The sequence below is a fragment of the Myotis nattereri genome (genome assembly GCF_964212035.1).
Source record: "Myotis nattereri genome assembly, chromosome: 3".
Classification (NCBI taxonomy): Eukaryota; Metazoa; Chordata; class Mammalia; order Chiroptera; family Vespertilionidae; genus Myotis; species Myotis nattereri.
Genome location: NC_138077.1, coordinates 126,508,139 through 126,521,203, shown reverse-complemented (window position 1 = coordinate 126,521,203; position 13,065 = coordinate 126,508,139). Strand labels below are relative to the sequence as shown.

Genomic DNA, 13,065 nt, shown 5'->3' with positions numbered 1-13,065 from the left:
GCTTCAGGAGCTTGGACAACAACCCCAGTGCGAGCTGACGCGCTGCTCATGCAAACTTCTGGCCTCCAGACTTTATCAAAACGTGGTTCTGCTAAGAATGGCTCTACTTAAATTGCTGATACTGGTTTCAGTCACAGTAAATGGGTCATTCATTTAACCTCTTTGAACCTTATTTTTTTAAAAAAAAAACCAAAACTTTTAAGTGGGGGTAGTATTACCTCCCAGAGTAGCAGTGACTTTTAAATTACCTAATTTATGAATAAGTGCCTAGTAGGTTGCCCTTAAAAGCAATCCCATCATAAGCACTAAGGACTAAAATCACCATTTCCGGCGAAATGCAGAGCTGAGGCGTTTAGGTCACCGATTCTCAGTGAAGCGTTCTCTTCTGCTTTCACTCTTTCTGGGGTATTTGAACAAATTTGTTCGCTTGCCATGCATCTGAGCCTCCAGTTTCCTTCTTTTCTTCAGAAAAAGGGGAAGAGGGTGAGAGGGGTGGGTGGAGGGAACCTTCTCAGTGTTATGAATCTCAAGCAGGCCCAGAGCTTCGCTGTCTGCATTTCTCTGATAAGAGGTATTTTCCTGTCCCATGAAGAGAGTTTGAATCTGTTCCCAGCCTCAGTTAAAGAGACTGCTACCCTCACAAAGAACAAAGATTTTTGAGAACAATTTAAACAATGTCTTTGAATACGGTTTTATTTTAGTGTCAATATCTGCCAAAATTTTAAGATCAAAGACTTCTGAATAGATTTATACAATGCTTTGCAAAAAAAAAAAAAAATCAGTGAATGCTTTGCAAAAAACTTAGATTATTGGAAGGGTGTGTCAAGTATTAAACATTCACGGTTCCGTTTTCTTTTCCTTGCCCACTAAGAAAAATAGTTTCAGAATTAACCCCTTTTTCTTTTTAAAAAATAGTTGGTCAACTATATGTAATACAAAAGTTACTTTTTAAACCATTTTGAAGCTTTCAGTAGCACTAAGTGCATTCACTTTGTGTAACCATCTCCACTGTCCATCTCCAGACTGTGTCATCATCCCAAAATCAACTTTGTGTTTTTTCAGATGCAAGTTGCATCAGGGAATTTAGAGCCCACATTTTCTTTTTGACTGTATTCAGAATTCTAATGTTCTACATAAATATCACACAGTTGTTTGGATACAAGTAGCTAAAAATGACTCAAAGGAAGAAGGGAAGAGGAAATATGTATCAAGTGCCACCAAGCCCAGTGTGTTACATATTTCACACAACAATCCGTGAAGCAGAAACTATTATCCCATTTTACAGATAAGGAACCTGAGGCACAGAAGAATTAAGCAGCTTGCCCAAGGTCACATAGCTAGGAAGTGATGGAGCTGAGACTCAACCCTTGTCAGTTTTTCAATGGAACCATATTCTCAAGTTGAAACCACAAACATTTTTTAAAAATCAAAAGGAGTTAATTCTGAAACTATTTCCTTAGTGGGCAAGGAAAAGAAAATGGGACCATGAACGTTTAATACTTGACACACCCTTCCAAAAATCTAAGTTTTTTGCAAAGCATTCATTAATTTTTTTTTTTTTTTTTGCAAAGCATTGTATAAATCTATTTCAGCACAAAGGAAAGGAGGAGGAAGGGACTGGGTGAAATGTGAACTTTAGGACTGTTGGATTGTTAGCTACTGAAAGATACTTCCAGCAAAGCCTGGGTTTTGTTTTGTTGGAAAATTTTAAAGAATTAATAGTCAACTCTTTTCTGGCCTCACGTATCCTTGGACTGAAAGGACCTCTAAAGGATTTCTGTGATTTGTGTTTGCATTAAAGTAGCTCCATTGTTACCTCTCTTTGTGAAATAGTGACACTAGGGACAAAGATGAGGAAGGGACAGAGACAGAGAGCAAGTGGCAATGGGATATGGCAGAGGGGTGGACGTCTGGACAGGGCTGTTGCTCCCAGACGTCCCTGTTTTGCTCGGAATGTTACATCTGAGCTGGAGGAGGTGAGTGCTGAGAGGAAGCAGATGGCTTCTTCACTCATACAAGGATGCGTGGACTTTGCAAGGGAAGGTTCATCCTCTACAGAGATGAGCTGGAAACGTACGCCTGATGTCTCAGCTCTGGTACTGTTCCCGGGGCTGCTTCTTAGGAAGATGTAGTTAGAGTTGTATCATGATATGATATTAACTAATTATTGTCAAATCTTTGTAATAGGTATTATATGGTAATTGTTTTACTTGCATTGTATCTCCAAATGACATGAAGACGTAGGTTCTGTTATTGTTGCTATTTAACAGACCAGGGGATGGAGGTCACAGGGCCGAGAGGAGGCAGGACCAGGACTCAGCGGAGACCCACCTGAACTCCAAGTCCATGCTCCTTCCCACCATGACGTTCTGACACCTAGTGCCGAAGTCACATTCTCATAGGTACTGAACTTGGCTCCACTACTTAGTGCCCTGTGCTCTCTCATTAAGTCTCAGTTCTAGAATATTATGAACAATGGGAATTGGCCTTCTTACTTCACTGGATTGCTATGAGGATTAACTAAAATAATCCAATAGAAAATGTTGGCTACATTGTAGGTACATGATATGGATTGAATTATATCTCTCCCCCAAAAGATGTGTTGAGTCCTAACTCCCAGAACCTAAGAATGTGATCTTATTTGGAAATAGGGTCTTTAAGGAGGTAATCAAATTAAATTTAGGTCATTGAAGTGGCCCCTAATTCAATATAACTGATGTCCCTATGAAAGGGGAACTTTGTGGACATAAACAGACCTGCACCGAGGGAAAATGATGTGAAGGTGGCAGCGAGAGGCCACGTGAAGGTGGAGGATGGGAATGATGCATCCATAGCCAAGGGATGTCTGGGGACACCAGGAGCTGGAGTGGCACAGAATAACTCTTCCCTTCCCTGGCACCTTCAGAGGGAGCATGGCCCATCGCTACCCTGATTTTGGACCTCTGGTCTCCAGAACGGTGAGACAATAAATTTCTATTGTTCTAAGCCACTCATCTGTGCTACTTTTTTGTTACACCAGGCCTAGCAAATGAATACAGTACACAGTCAATGTTTTTCTCCCCTCCTTAGACCAGTACTTCAACAAAAATCTTAAATCAGGTGCTGGAGATTTATTCAAAGGAGAACAAGGCCTTGTTTCTTCTCTCAAGATGCTTATGTCCCAGTAGGGCAGACAAAAGGTACACAAGCGATTGCAATTGAACGTGGCAGTGTCATGCTTCAGTCAAGGCCAGGGGAGGGTGCCAGGGGAGCCCCCAAGGGCCGCCTTTAACCCAGCCTGGGCATCAGAGATGGACGGCTTCTTGGAGGGAGAGGTATTCCACACATGATGGAGTAGTGTTTCTGACAAGAGCAAGGCTGTCATGGAGCCAGGTTGCTAATGACTTTGTTGTTATAATGGAACAAACTCAGTTCCAAGCTGATGTGCAAAATGACCTGGGACAAGCAAGGTTAGAGACAAGCCTATGTGATTGGTTCACTTAGCAGTTTTGACTCCAGAGTAACTTTAGTGAGGGTGCCTCCTCGTGGAGTTTGGTGGGTTGGTAATGGCGCGTGGGGCTTGGGGTAGAGGAGGGTGATAATGAGATCAGGGCCCATCGATCACCAGGCAGAGGCCAATGTCTTCCTGAGGCAGAATAGTCCCCTTAGTTGGCTCGTTCTTAAACACGGTCCATATGGAGGGACAAGATTCCAAAGCTGAGCTAGGCCCTGGGTAAGGCCGTACAGGCTGTGGACTGCACAAGGGGAGATGCGGGACTGAAATCCACATGCACTCACTTACCGAGCAATGTGCTGGGCCTGGGCCCAGGCCTGCCCAGAGGACCTGTTCCCCTTTGCTTTGCATAAAGGTGTCATCGGGCAGGGAAGCCCTGCTCAGCAGCAAAACTGGAATTTCTTATGTGTCGGCCTATGGCTTCCTAGGAAGACACCGGAACAATGATAACGTAATAGATATCACTGACTTACCACTTCACTTGCCTATTACAGAGTCCCTCACACTCTTCTCACATTCCCTGCTGGTTATTTCTGGACGCTCAAGTCAGCTCAAGAGCAGTGCTTTCCTATTTCATTCGTTAGCACCCTCCTCCCGGAGCTGGTGTCCAAGCTCTTAAGGCCACTTGGAGGCAGACCATTGCTGCTACTGCTGTTTGGGGCGGGGGTGGGGGGGGTGGGGGGGGGAACCATGGCTCATGCCCAGGTCTGGTTCTCTCTCCCCTCTTTGTGCTCCCTCCCCTCCTGCCCTAGGTTCATGGAACAGGCCAAGCTGTGCTAAGCCCTCTTGACCCTGTACCACATGGCCATGGAGGCCCCCCAAAATGCCACTGGTGTCCTCGAGTTTCTCAGAAACCGTTGTGAAGTCAGCTCCTGGCCTGACTTCTGGCTGCAGCTTCTCTCTCCTCGTGACTCTGTCTCGCATCTGAGTGGCTGGGTGGGGACACAAGGCACCGGGTCCTCCTTCCTCCTCTCCCTCTGCCCCAGGAGCTCACCCACAAGGTGATGCCACCATCATCACTTCCACCCAAATATCCAGAAGAGATGACACGTGGGCTTTGCCAACAGGATTGATTTCCTTCCACAGTTGTGCTGGTTTTAATTCCTAATTTTCAGAGCTGTTATTGAGATTAAGTATTGAATGCAGGTAAAATACCTCACACGGTGCCCAGCACATAGCAAATGCTCAAATCATTGGTAGCTTTTAACAAATTGTTGCTGTTATTGCTGCTGTTCTGCCTTCTCAGATGTTGTCTTTCTACAACTCACACATCTTAACCTTTTTAGTCCACCTTTATGTGGAAACCTTGTTGTATCCCTTTGATCATTTCAATAATATTCTCTGGCCCCTTCTCAAATGTGCCCCCACCACCTCTGAGTGGAAGAGTGGGGGGCAGGGGGGGCGGGGGTGGAAACCACGATGCAGTGACACAGTTCACGTGCATGGATGTGTTTTCCTCTGTTGTTAGCTGGGTTTCAGGGAATCCATAAAAATATCAGCTTGGGGAAGAACTCATTGTTTTCAGCTAAAGTAATGTTGATGTATGCATTCTTTTCCTCAGCCACAAGGAGACCAAGAGCCTGAAGGAGAGGATTCCGTCTTGTCATACATGTTAAAGAAAAGCTGGTTATTGAGGAGAGAAAACAATTCAGGCTGGTCCATTTGAAGGCAGCTGAAGGCTTCTGTTCCAGAAGGAACAACTGACGTTATTTACTAACTAGAAGTGAATAGCTCTTTCCCACTCCTCTGGAGCCACCTCGGCCAGATAAAAGGGTCGGGAATTAGGCAGGAGCGTGTTTGCTGACTGGGAGCCATGCAGCTGGTGCAAGTCTGAAGTTTCCCTGCCGGCTCGACGAGCTCCCTCTCCCGAACGAGTCCCCTGAAATCAGGACATGGCCCTTTCCGTTCTCTCACTAGCTATTTTGGGTTATTTATTTATTTTTATTTCTTTTGAAGGCAGATGTAATTGTTAAAGTTGCAGATGTTACATTTAGTTCTTCACATCTTGGACATATATCTTTTTTCTTTTCTTTTTAAAACAAGTTTAATTAAAAATTACACACATTTTCTTTCCTAGGCTCTTTTGGCCCAGTTATCTTCTGTTTGGGGGAAAATTTATATTTGAATGTTTCCCTTAAATTCTTTTCCAAATTAATGGTCAAAGCACACAGCTCAGCAAATAAGACTCCACCCCAGGTCTAATAAAACCAGCTCCATTTAGAAGAAATCAGGGCGCCGAGGCACCATCCAGGCCTGGGGCGGGGACTGTGGGCTGTGGCTGGAGCAGCCCAGTAACTAGGAGAGGCTTCAGCTCTACAGGGGAACACCCGGCCCTTAGGGACCCACCAGTCAACTTGTTGAGAGCCTACCTCCCAGGGTGCTGGTATTCAGAAGCGAGCCTTTGTAGGTGATTAGGGAACTAGTGCCCTTCTAGAAGGGCACCCCACCCCCACCCCGGCCCTGAGCTCCCTCCCCCCTCCCACCAGCTGAAGACCCAGTGAGAAAACAGCTGCCTGTGCACCAGGGAGCAGGCCCTCCCCAGACACCAAACCGGCCTGCGCCGTGACCAGGGACTTCCCAGTCTCCAGAACTGTGAGAAATAAATTTCTGTGATTTAAATAAAGTCACTGGCTTATGGTATTTTTATTATAGCAGCTTTAAGAGATTAGGCACCAGCTTAGAACAGTCACTCACTTCAAGTTACATGCAGGCATTGTTCCAAGCACTTTGCATGCATTTTCTCATTTGATTTTCACCGTATTCCTATAAGGTAGGTATTATTATTGTCCACACTTACAGACGAAGAAGCTGAGGCTCAGAGAATTTAAGTCACTTGCTGAGTTAATAGCTAGGGAAGTTAGAACAGAAACTGGCCTAATTCTAGTTGTGTTCTGGACTCTAGTATCCCTCCCCTCTTATTTCTTTACCTCTTTCACTCCCCTTTCCCCCCAGTTTCCACTTAGCGAAATTGGTTCCAGAGGGACTAACATCAGTCCAGCTCTGGGGGTGGGCCATGTGACTTAGGCTAAGCCAATCAGTGCCAGGCCAAAGTGACTGGCCAGGAGTAGTCATGTGACCCTAGACCTTGCACTCAGAATGAATGACAGCATTTTGGATAAGGTTGTCTCTCATTTTTTTTGTACTTTGGACATGTGAAATTATTTGCAGTTATAGGAAAGACTGTTTGAGGGTGAAACCAATATTTAGGGAGGTGAGAGGCGAAGGAATTATAGAGAAATAGGGGTGAAATGCTGAGGACAGTGTGATCCGCTGCAGCAAACCACGGCTGAGCCTGAACCCTGCAGCTGGGCAGTCACAGGGGCCCAGAGGTCCCCATGTGTGCAAGCCAGTTTGAAAGGGTTTTTTTCTCAGAGACCAAACAGGTTGAAAGATGTGATCACACTGTCCCAAAGGAATCTTCAGCATTCTGCTGAACACTAGCCTGGCGAAGCTTCCCTTGGGCACCGGCATTTCCTTAAAAAAAAAAAAAAAGTAAACACAGAGAGTTACAATTTCCCTTAAAATATAAAGGAGGTCTGTGGCACCATGGTGACGGGCTGGCTGGTTTCTGCAGCGTCCTTTGGTTCTGGGGGCGTAGCATAATCTTAAACCGACTCACTGTTTTTAGGGAAGTTTATTGAGGAGAAACTTTGGAATTCTTGATGATGTTTTTGAAACAGTAGCAAACTTTGTTTATGAGAAAATGAAAAGTAAAGTAAGTTCTCTGTTCATGCACACTCACCCTCACCCCTAGGTGCACACATAGATGGTGCACACTCGCCCCCACCCCCAGATGCACACACAGATGGTGCACACTCGCCCCCACCCCCAGGTGCACACATAGACGGTTCACCTAAGAGAGCTTGCCTGGAGCTGCCAGCTCCTCAATGCCTCCTGCTTCCGGAGGGCAGCTCCCAACTTCATCCCAGTCACTCTGTTCTTCCAGAGGGTTAAAGAGTGATCATGATTTTGGGCGTTTCTCCCACCAGGACTTTGTATTTTAACAGGAGACTTGTAGACAGTGGGTAATTTTCTCAGTTTGCAAGAGTGAAACTCAAAGTGAAATTTAAGGCCCAGGGCAGGACACTAAGAACAGATATATTTTGGGCCAGAGAAACACTTTCCTTTTCTCTCAGATCACAACACCCTTAGTGCAACTGCTGTGCATGCAGTCATGGCCAAGGTTAGCTCCGCATATGAAAATCCTTGTTTAACCCACACCTATAGCATCTGAAACTCTCAATCACACACACACACACACACACACACACACACACACACACACACTGTTGAATTTTTAAGAAGAGGGCAAAACATAGGAAAGGCAACAGCTGAGCTGTAGAACAATAAGAAGTGAGCTGTCCCTATTCCTCGGCCCGTCGTTGGAAGGCTGACAGCTGACCTAGTGGCTGGCACATGTGGGTACCCAGAATCTACCCCAGGCCTTTGCTAGAATAGGGATGCTTACTGAAGAGGGTGCAGGGGAGAGTCTTGCTAGAGGGAACCGTAAGGGTCAGAAACTCAGCTTGCTTTTTGTGTGCGTAGCAGTATCACCCTGTGTGTGGTCAGCAGTTGTCTCCTGAGCCTGGCACGGCCACAGCTGGTCTTTCCTCCTGAGCACTTAGGGGCACAGGCAGGCCACACTGTAATTTCGTCTCTCTATAATCTCAAAGAGCCTCAGATTCTGGTTTTAAAGTTTGGATTCACCAAGTATTTATGGATTGCTATTCTAGGTAGTTTAATTATATGCAGACAGTAATTGACAGCAATAAACTTTTTAAAACGATGGCATGTTTTCCTCTTTAATCTCTAATATAGTGGCACTGTAATGGATAGAAAAAATCTGCAAATGGTAAAGTCAACCCAGTCACCTATCTCCAGCCCCTTTGCAGGACAACAGGACAGACAGGCATTGGGCCCAGGGACATAGGAAGGGGGGTTGGAGAAGACTCAGAATGGCAAAGGGGCTGTGGGGCCCACCAATCGGTTCTGCAGGTGCCGGGACAGGAGAAGACGGGGCTGCCAAAATTGGTCTGACATCAGGCAGGCCACCTGCTCATAACAGAGGGCACTGAGGTGCTTCTGTGTGTGAATAACTGTGTCCACTGGCTGACATGTGGCTTTGTAATATTGTAGGGGACAGCAAGCACCAGGAAGGCAGGGACAGTGCCTGCTTTGCTCCCTGGAGTACCAGGCTGAGCGCAGGGCCTGGTACATAGCTCTGCAGCTATCCATCAAATAAGACTTTGATGTCACTCTTTATGAGGTTTCATCAGCTTCTCTGCCCTTGAGGTCCAGGGCGCGGCTTTCCCAGCAGAAGGATAGGCATGTTTCCCCAGTGCACTAGCTTTAGCAGGGCCACCATCCTCCAGAATCTCTTAGAGCAGCAGTTCTCAACCTGTAGGTCGCGACCCCTTTGGGGGTCGAACGACCCTTTCACAGGGGTCGCCTAAGACCATCGGAAAACACACATATAATTACATATTGTTTTGTGATTAATCACTATGCCTTAATTATGTTCAATTAGTAACAATGAAATTGGGGGTCACCACAACATGAGGAACTGTATTAAAGGGTTGCGGCATTAGGAAGGTTGAGAACCACCTTAGAACCACCCATGCTGCACCAGGCCCCGGCGCTGTGTCTGCAGGAAATGACATAACTACAGGACTGTACTCAGATTCTGTGAAGAACCATGACCGACTGTCGGCCAGCTTTCTTTATTCTGGTACCTGAGGAAGTACTCCTAGGGAGCTGCAGCAGGGCGTCTGGTGTGAGGTGCCCACTTACAGAAGGATGGGCCCTCAGGGCTGCTTAGTGACTACCAGGAGGATCCTTAGAAGCAGGTGATTTTGGGCGCTTCATTCCACATGTGGAGTCTGGGGCCCAAGGTGCTGGGCTAAGTCAGCACCTGTGGCTTCAGCAAGCCTTCTCGCAGAGGTTCTGCTTACACGGTAGGTTCAGTTGGAGATGCCTGGAATTTCCACATGACAAGGCTGCTGTGCTACTGAGCTGCTCAGGAGCAAATGATGGTCGCATTGGCACAGGCCACCATGGAATGGTTTTCATTATACAGTTTCAGCAAAACCTGGTGTTCTCCCTGCAAGGGACACAAGGAGAGCATGAGGTGTGTGAGCCATAGAGTAATCGACCACTCAATAAAGAGTCATCGAGCACCTTCCATGTGAGGCACTGCTCTGGACCCTGGGGAGAAAGTAGAAGCAGACAAACCGAACCCCGCCCTGTGAAGCCTGTGGCTCACTGGACAGGCAGACGGCACATGTGGTCACTAGCTGTGTATGAGGTGTGTCACATGCTGACATTACACAGGAAGGGGTGGTGGGAGTGCGGGGCAGAGCTGGGCAGGGCAGGCGGGATGGGGCTAGGGATGGCTTGCAATTTTAAGTAGGGTGGTTAAGGCAGACCCGTGGAGAAGGTGCAGGGGCCGCCATGCTGCTTGGGGCGAGGTTAAGGACCAGTGAAGTGTTCAGTGGGGGTCAGGGAGAGGGAACCCCAGGGGCAGGGAGAGGAGATGAAGTCAGGGAGGTCTCACTGGCCATGGGAATGCTGCCTTCAGCCCTGCAAGGGATGGAGGTCATGAAGTGTTTTTCCTGGGGGAATGGTTTGACCTGGTGCATGTTAACAGGTCCCTGTGGCTGCCTCTAGCCCGAGGCTGCAGGGAGAGAGGGGGCAGCAGGAAGGGCAGGTGGGAGGCGACTCAGCAAACCAGGTGAGAGATGCTGATTTGGAGCTGCTGGTGGACAGGGAGTGGGGGTTGGGTTCTGGGTAGATTTTGTAAGAAGAGTTGGTATGATTTACTAAGGAAACCCATGTGGGTGGGAGAGAGAGGGGTGAAGGGTGACTCCAAGGATTCTGGCCTGAGCAAGTAGAAGGATAAAGTGTCATTCGCTGAGACAGGGAAGACCTCTCGGGGAGCAAAATTCAACTCTATGAAACCAACATCCTCTGTCAGAAAAAGCATCGCTGTCTTTTAGGTTTCCTTTCTGGCCACAGCACTCCACAGAGGGATCCTTCTGTCTGTGATAGTGGCTGCTGCGCAGGCCTGTGTGGAGCTGCAGAAAGAACCCAGGGGTGAACCACATCTGCTTTGCTCCCAGCAGAAGCCCTGCCCAGCCCCCACAGGTCCACGTGGCAAGTGTCTGTAGACTCAGCAGTCTGGAGAGGAAAAGCTTGGGGCGGGCAGCGGCAACACTAAGCAGGGCAAGGGCCCAAGAGGGAAGGATGCAGGAGGCTCCTGGCACATCTTCGACGCGCCTGTCACGGGAGGAAGGAAAGGGGTCCAATCTGTGTAAGCCAGAGGGAAGGGTAAATCAGATTGCCGGGTAGAAGTCGCATGAAAGGCAGTTTTTGTTAGAAGAGAACAACTTCCTAGCAATTAGCAGAGGTCCAGGAGCAAGCGGGTTCCCCCCACTGAAAACTGTATTTGAGACACCCAGGTTCCACTTGGGATGGTGTCTTGGGCATGGGGATTGATTGGAACACCCCAGGCACCATTCAGCTCGAGGCTTCTGTGCTGTATAGGCTCCCGTGGGTCTGACTGCTCACATGTGGAGCAGCTGCGGTTACAGGAGCAGTGTCAGGAATTTAACCAAAGCAGTGTAAAAGAGAAGTAATTATGAGTAAAAACCAGCTCAAATTTGCATCTGATTATGTTTAATTATCACCATCTATTTTTCTTTTAACTGCCCATGTGCATTTATGTCCATACCCTATAAAATTATTGAAAACAAAATAAAGTTTTTATTATTGCTTTATAAGCCTAATGTCAGATGTAGTATTTGAAGGAAGGGTTTCTAGATTATGAACTACAAGCTATGGATACTCTGGCTTAAGAAGCAGTAGTATTTAGGCAACTGTGCCCGACTCTAGGCAGGTGGAAGGACATGCTAGAAGACAGGGGGCAGCAGAGGGACAAGGGACAGAACGGTGGCCTTTCTGCTGTTGAGACTAGCACCGAATGTGTGAGTTAGGAACATGCAGTCCCTGGCACTTATGCAGTTCGGGCTGTACCTACAAGTTGTCCATGTGCTTTGGAGGCCCAAGGATCTTGAGCTCTAATCCAGAAAACAGCAGTCGCAGAGAGATGCAGGGCCCAGGCGGGCTTCCATCTGGGCCCAGGCACCGCTTATGAAAAGTAAAGAATACCGAGACACCGAAGATGGACTGCTGAGCGGAAGTTTTCAGCCAAGCTGGTACAGAATTAGCACAGAGCCCATCCCCAGGGGATTTGGTGGGAGGAGGGGATTTTTTTTCAAACCAAAAGGCTTCGCACTGTGTCTGTCCCATATTAGGAAGGGAAGCCTTTGAGCCTTGCAGGCTGGCCGTCAGCCAGGTACCCTGAGCTGACCGCAGCTGGTCCTCGGCCAGCATGGGAGCCCACGTGGGGATTAAGCCTCCAGCTGCCTCTGCTGCTTATGTGACAGGCCGCATGTGTCCCACTTGGGTTATTTCCCCTGTTGGGTCTGGCAAGGTGTCAGCAGGCTGTGGGGTGGGGGTTGGGGGAATAGCGCTGGCCAGGTTTCTGCTTCCCAGGCCCAGGCCTCAGAAGAGGAGGAGGCAAGAGGACCAGGCAAAGATAGTCAATAGATGCTCAAACACCCAGACCAGGGCCAGGAGACCTGACTGCATCTTTGCCCTCATGTTGGGAAATAATCTCATTGAGCCTTTTTCCTGGCAATGAAGCTTTGTACAGCTCTGGTAAATTTTATTTCAGAGGGATTCCATGAGTATAAAGGGTTCTTTCCCCTTTCATAGCAATTGCTAACAGAAATTGGTTTATTTAAAAAAAAAAAAAGCTAATAATGCAAGATTAAAGTCAATTGTTTGCAAATTTTAAGTCAATCTCCAGTGTGTGTGTTGGGGGGGGGGGGGGGGTATCAGAAAGAAAATGAGTAAGGAAAAAGAATTCAAATAGCAAAAATTTATAGAAAAAGCTATCTGGAGAATTTAGACCCCACATTTCAGAAATGAAGGAATTTGCATATTATACTGAAAGCTTGCAGAAAAAGCTCTGGAGAAGAAAACCCGGGGGGATGGGGGGGAGTTCCCAGCTACTCTAGCGATGCTGGTGAAGGTCCCAGATGGCCTACAGACACCACAGCTTTGACCTTAGGAACCAGAGGCTAGGATAGAAAGGAAACACAAGAGAAATGAAATGAAATTAAACGAATTTTTTATGAAGAAGGAGACCCTTTTGGAGGACAAAAACGATGATGTTAAAAACAAAAAAATTAAGATTATTACATTTGTTTCTGATTATTTTTATGTTGTCCCATAAGGTTCTCTGGGAAGTAGCATATTGAAAATGTATTACTTATGTCAGAGCTGTTTGCATGCAGCCATCTAATAAAATCACATGGTTTTGAGAAAAATGGAATTAGTGGAAAATTCTACTCTTAACTGTTAGGCTCTCCTGTGAACACTCAGGATGTGGACACGTTATTTACTCAGTGGCAGCCCCTGAATAGCAGTGTAAGGATGCGAACTGGGGCACCTGTCAGCCCTCGTGGTCGTGTTTATTCCTTTCTCTGAAAGGCCAGCCTTACTGAGCG

At 47.1% G+C, this 13,065-nt stretch overlaps 1 protein-coding gene across 1 annotated transcript in view; it reads right to left on the bottom strand.

The window, feature by feature from the left end:
* Positions 1-5,534: 5,534 nt before the first annotated feature.
* Positions 5,535-13,065, bottom strand: part of LY86 (lymphocyte antigen 86) — a 65,511-nt gene continuing 57,980 nt past the window's right edge. The window contains exon 5 of the mRNA XM_081087934.1: positions 5,535-9,593. Within this exon, the coding sequence (XP_080944060.1) occupies positions 9,510-9,593 (84 nt within the window). The 3' untranslated portion in view covers positions 5,535-9,509. The remainder of the gene's footprint in view (positions 9,594-13,065) is intronic.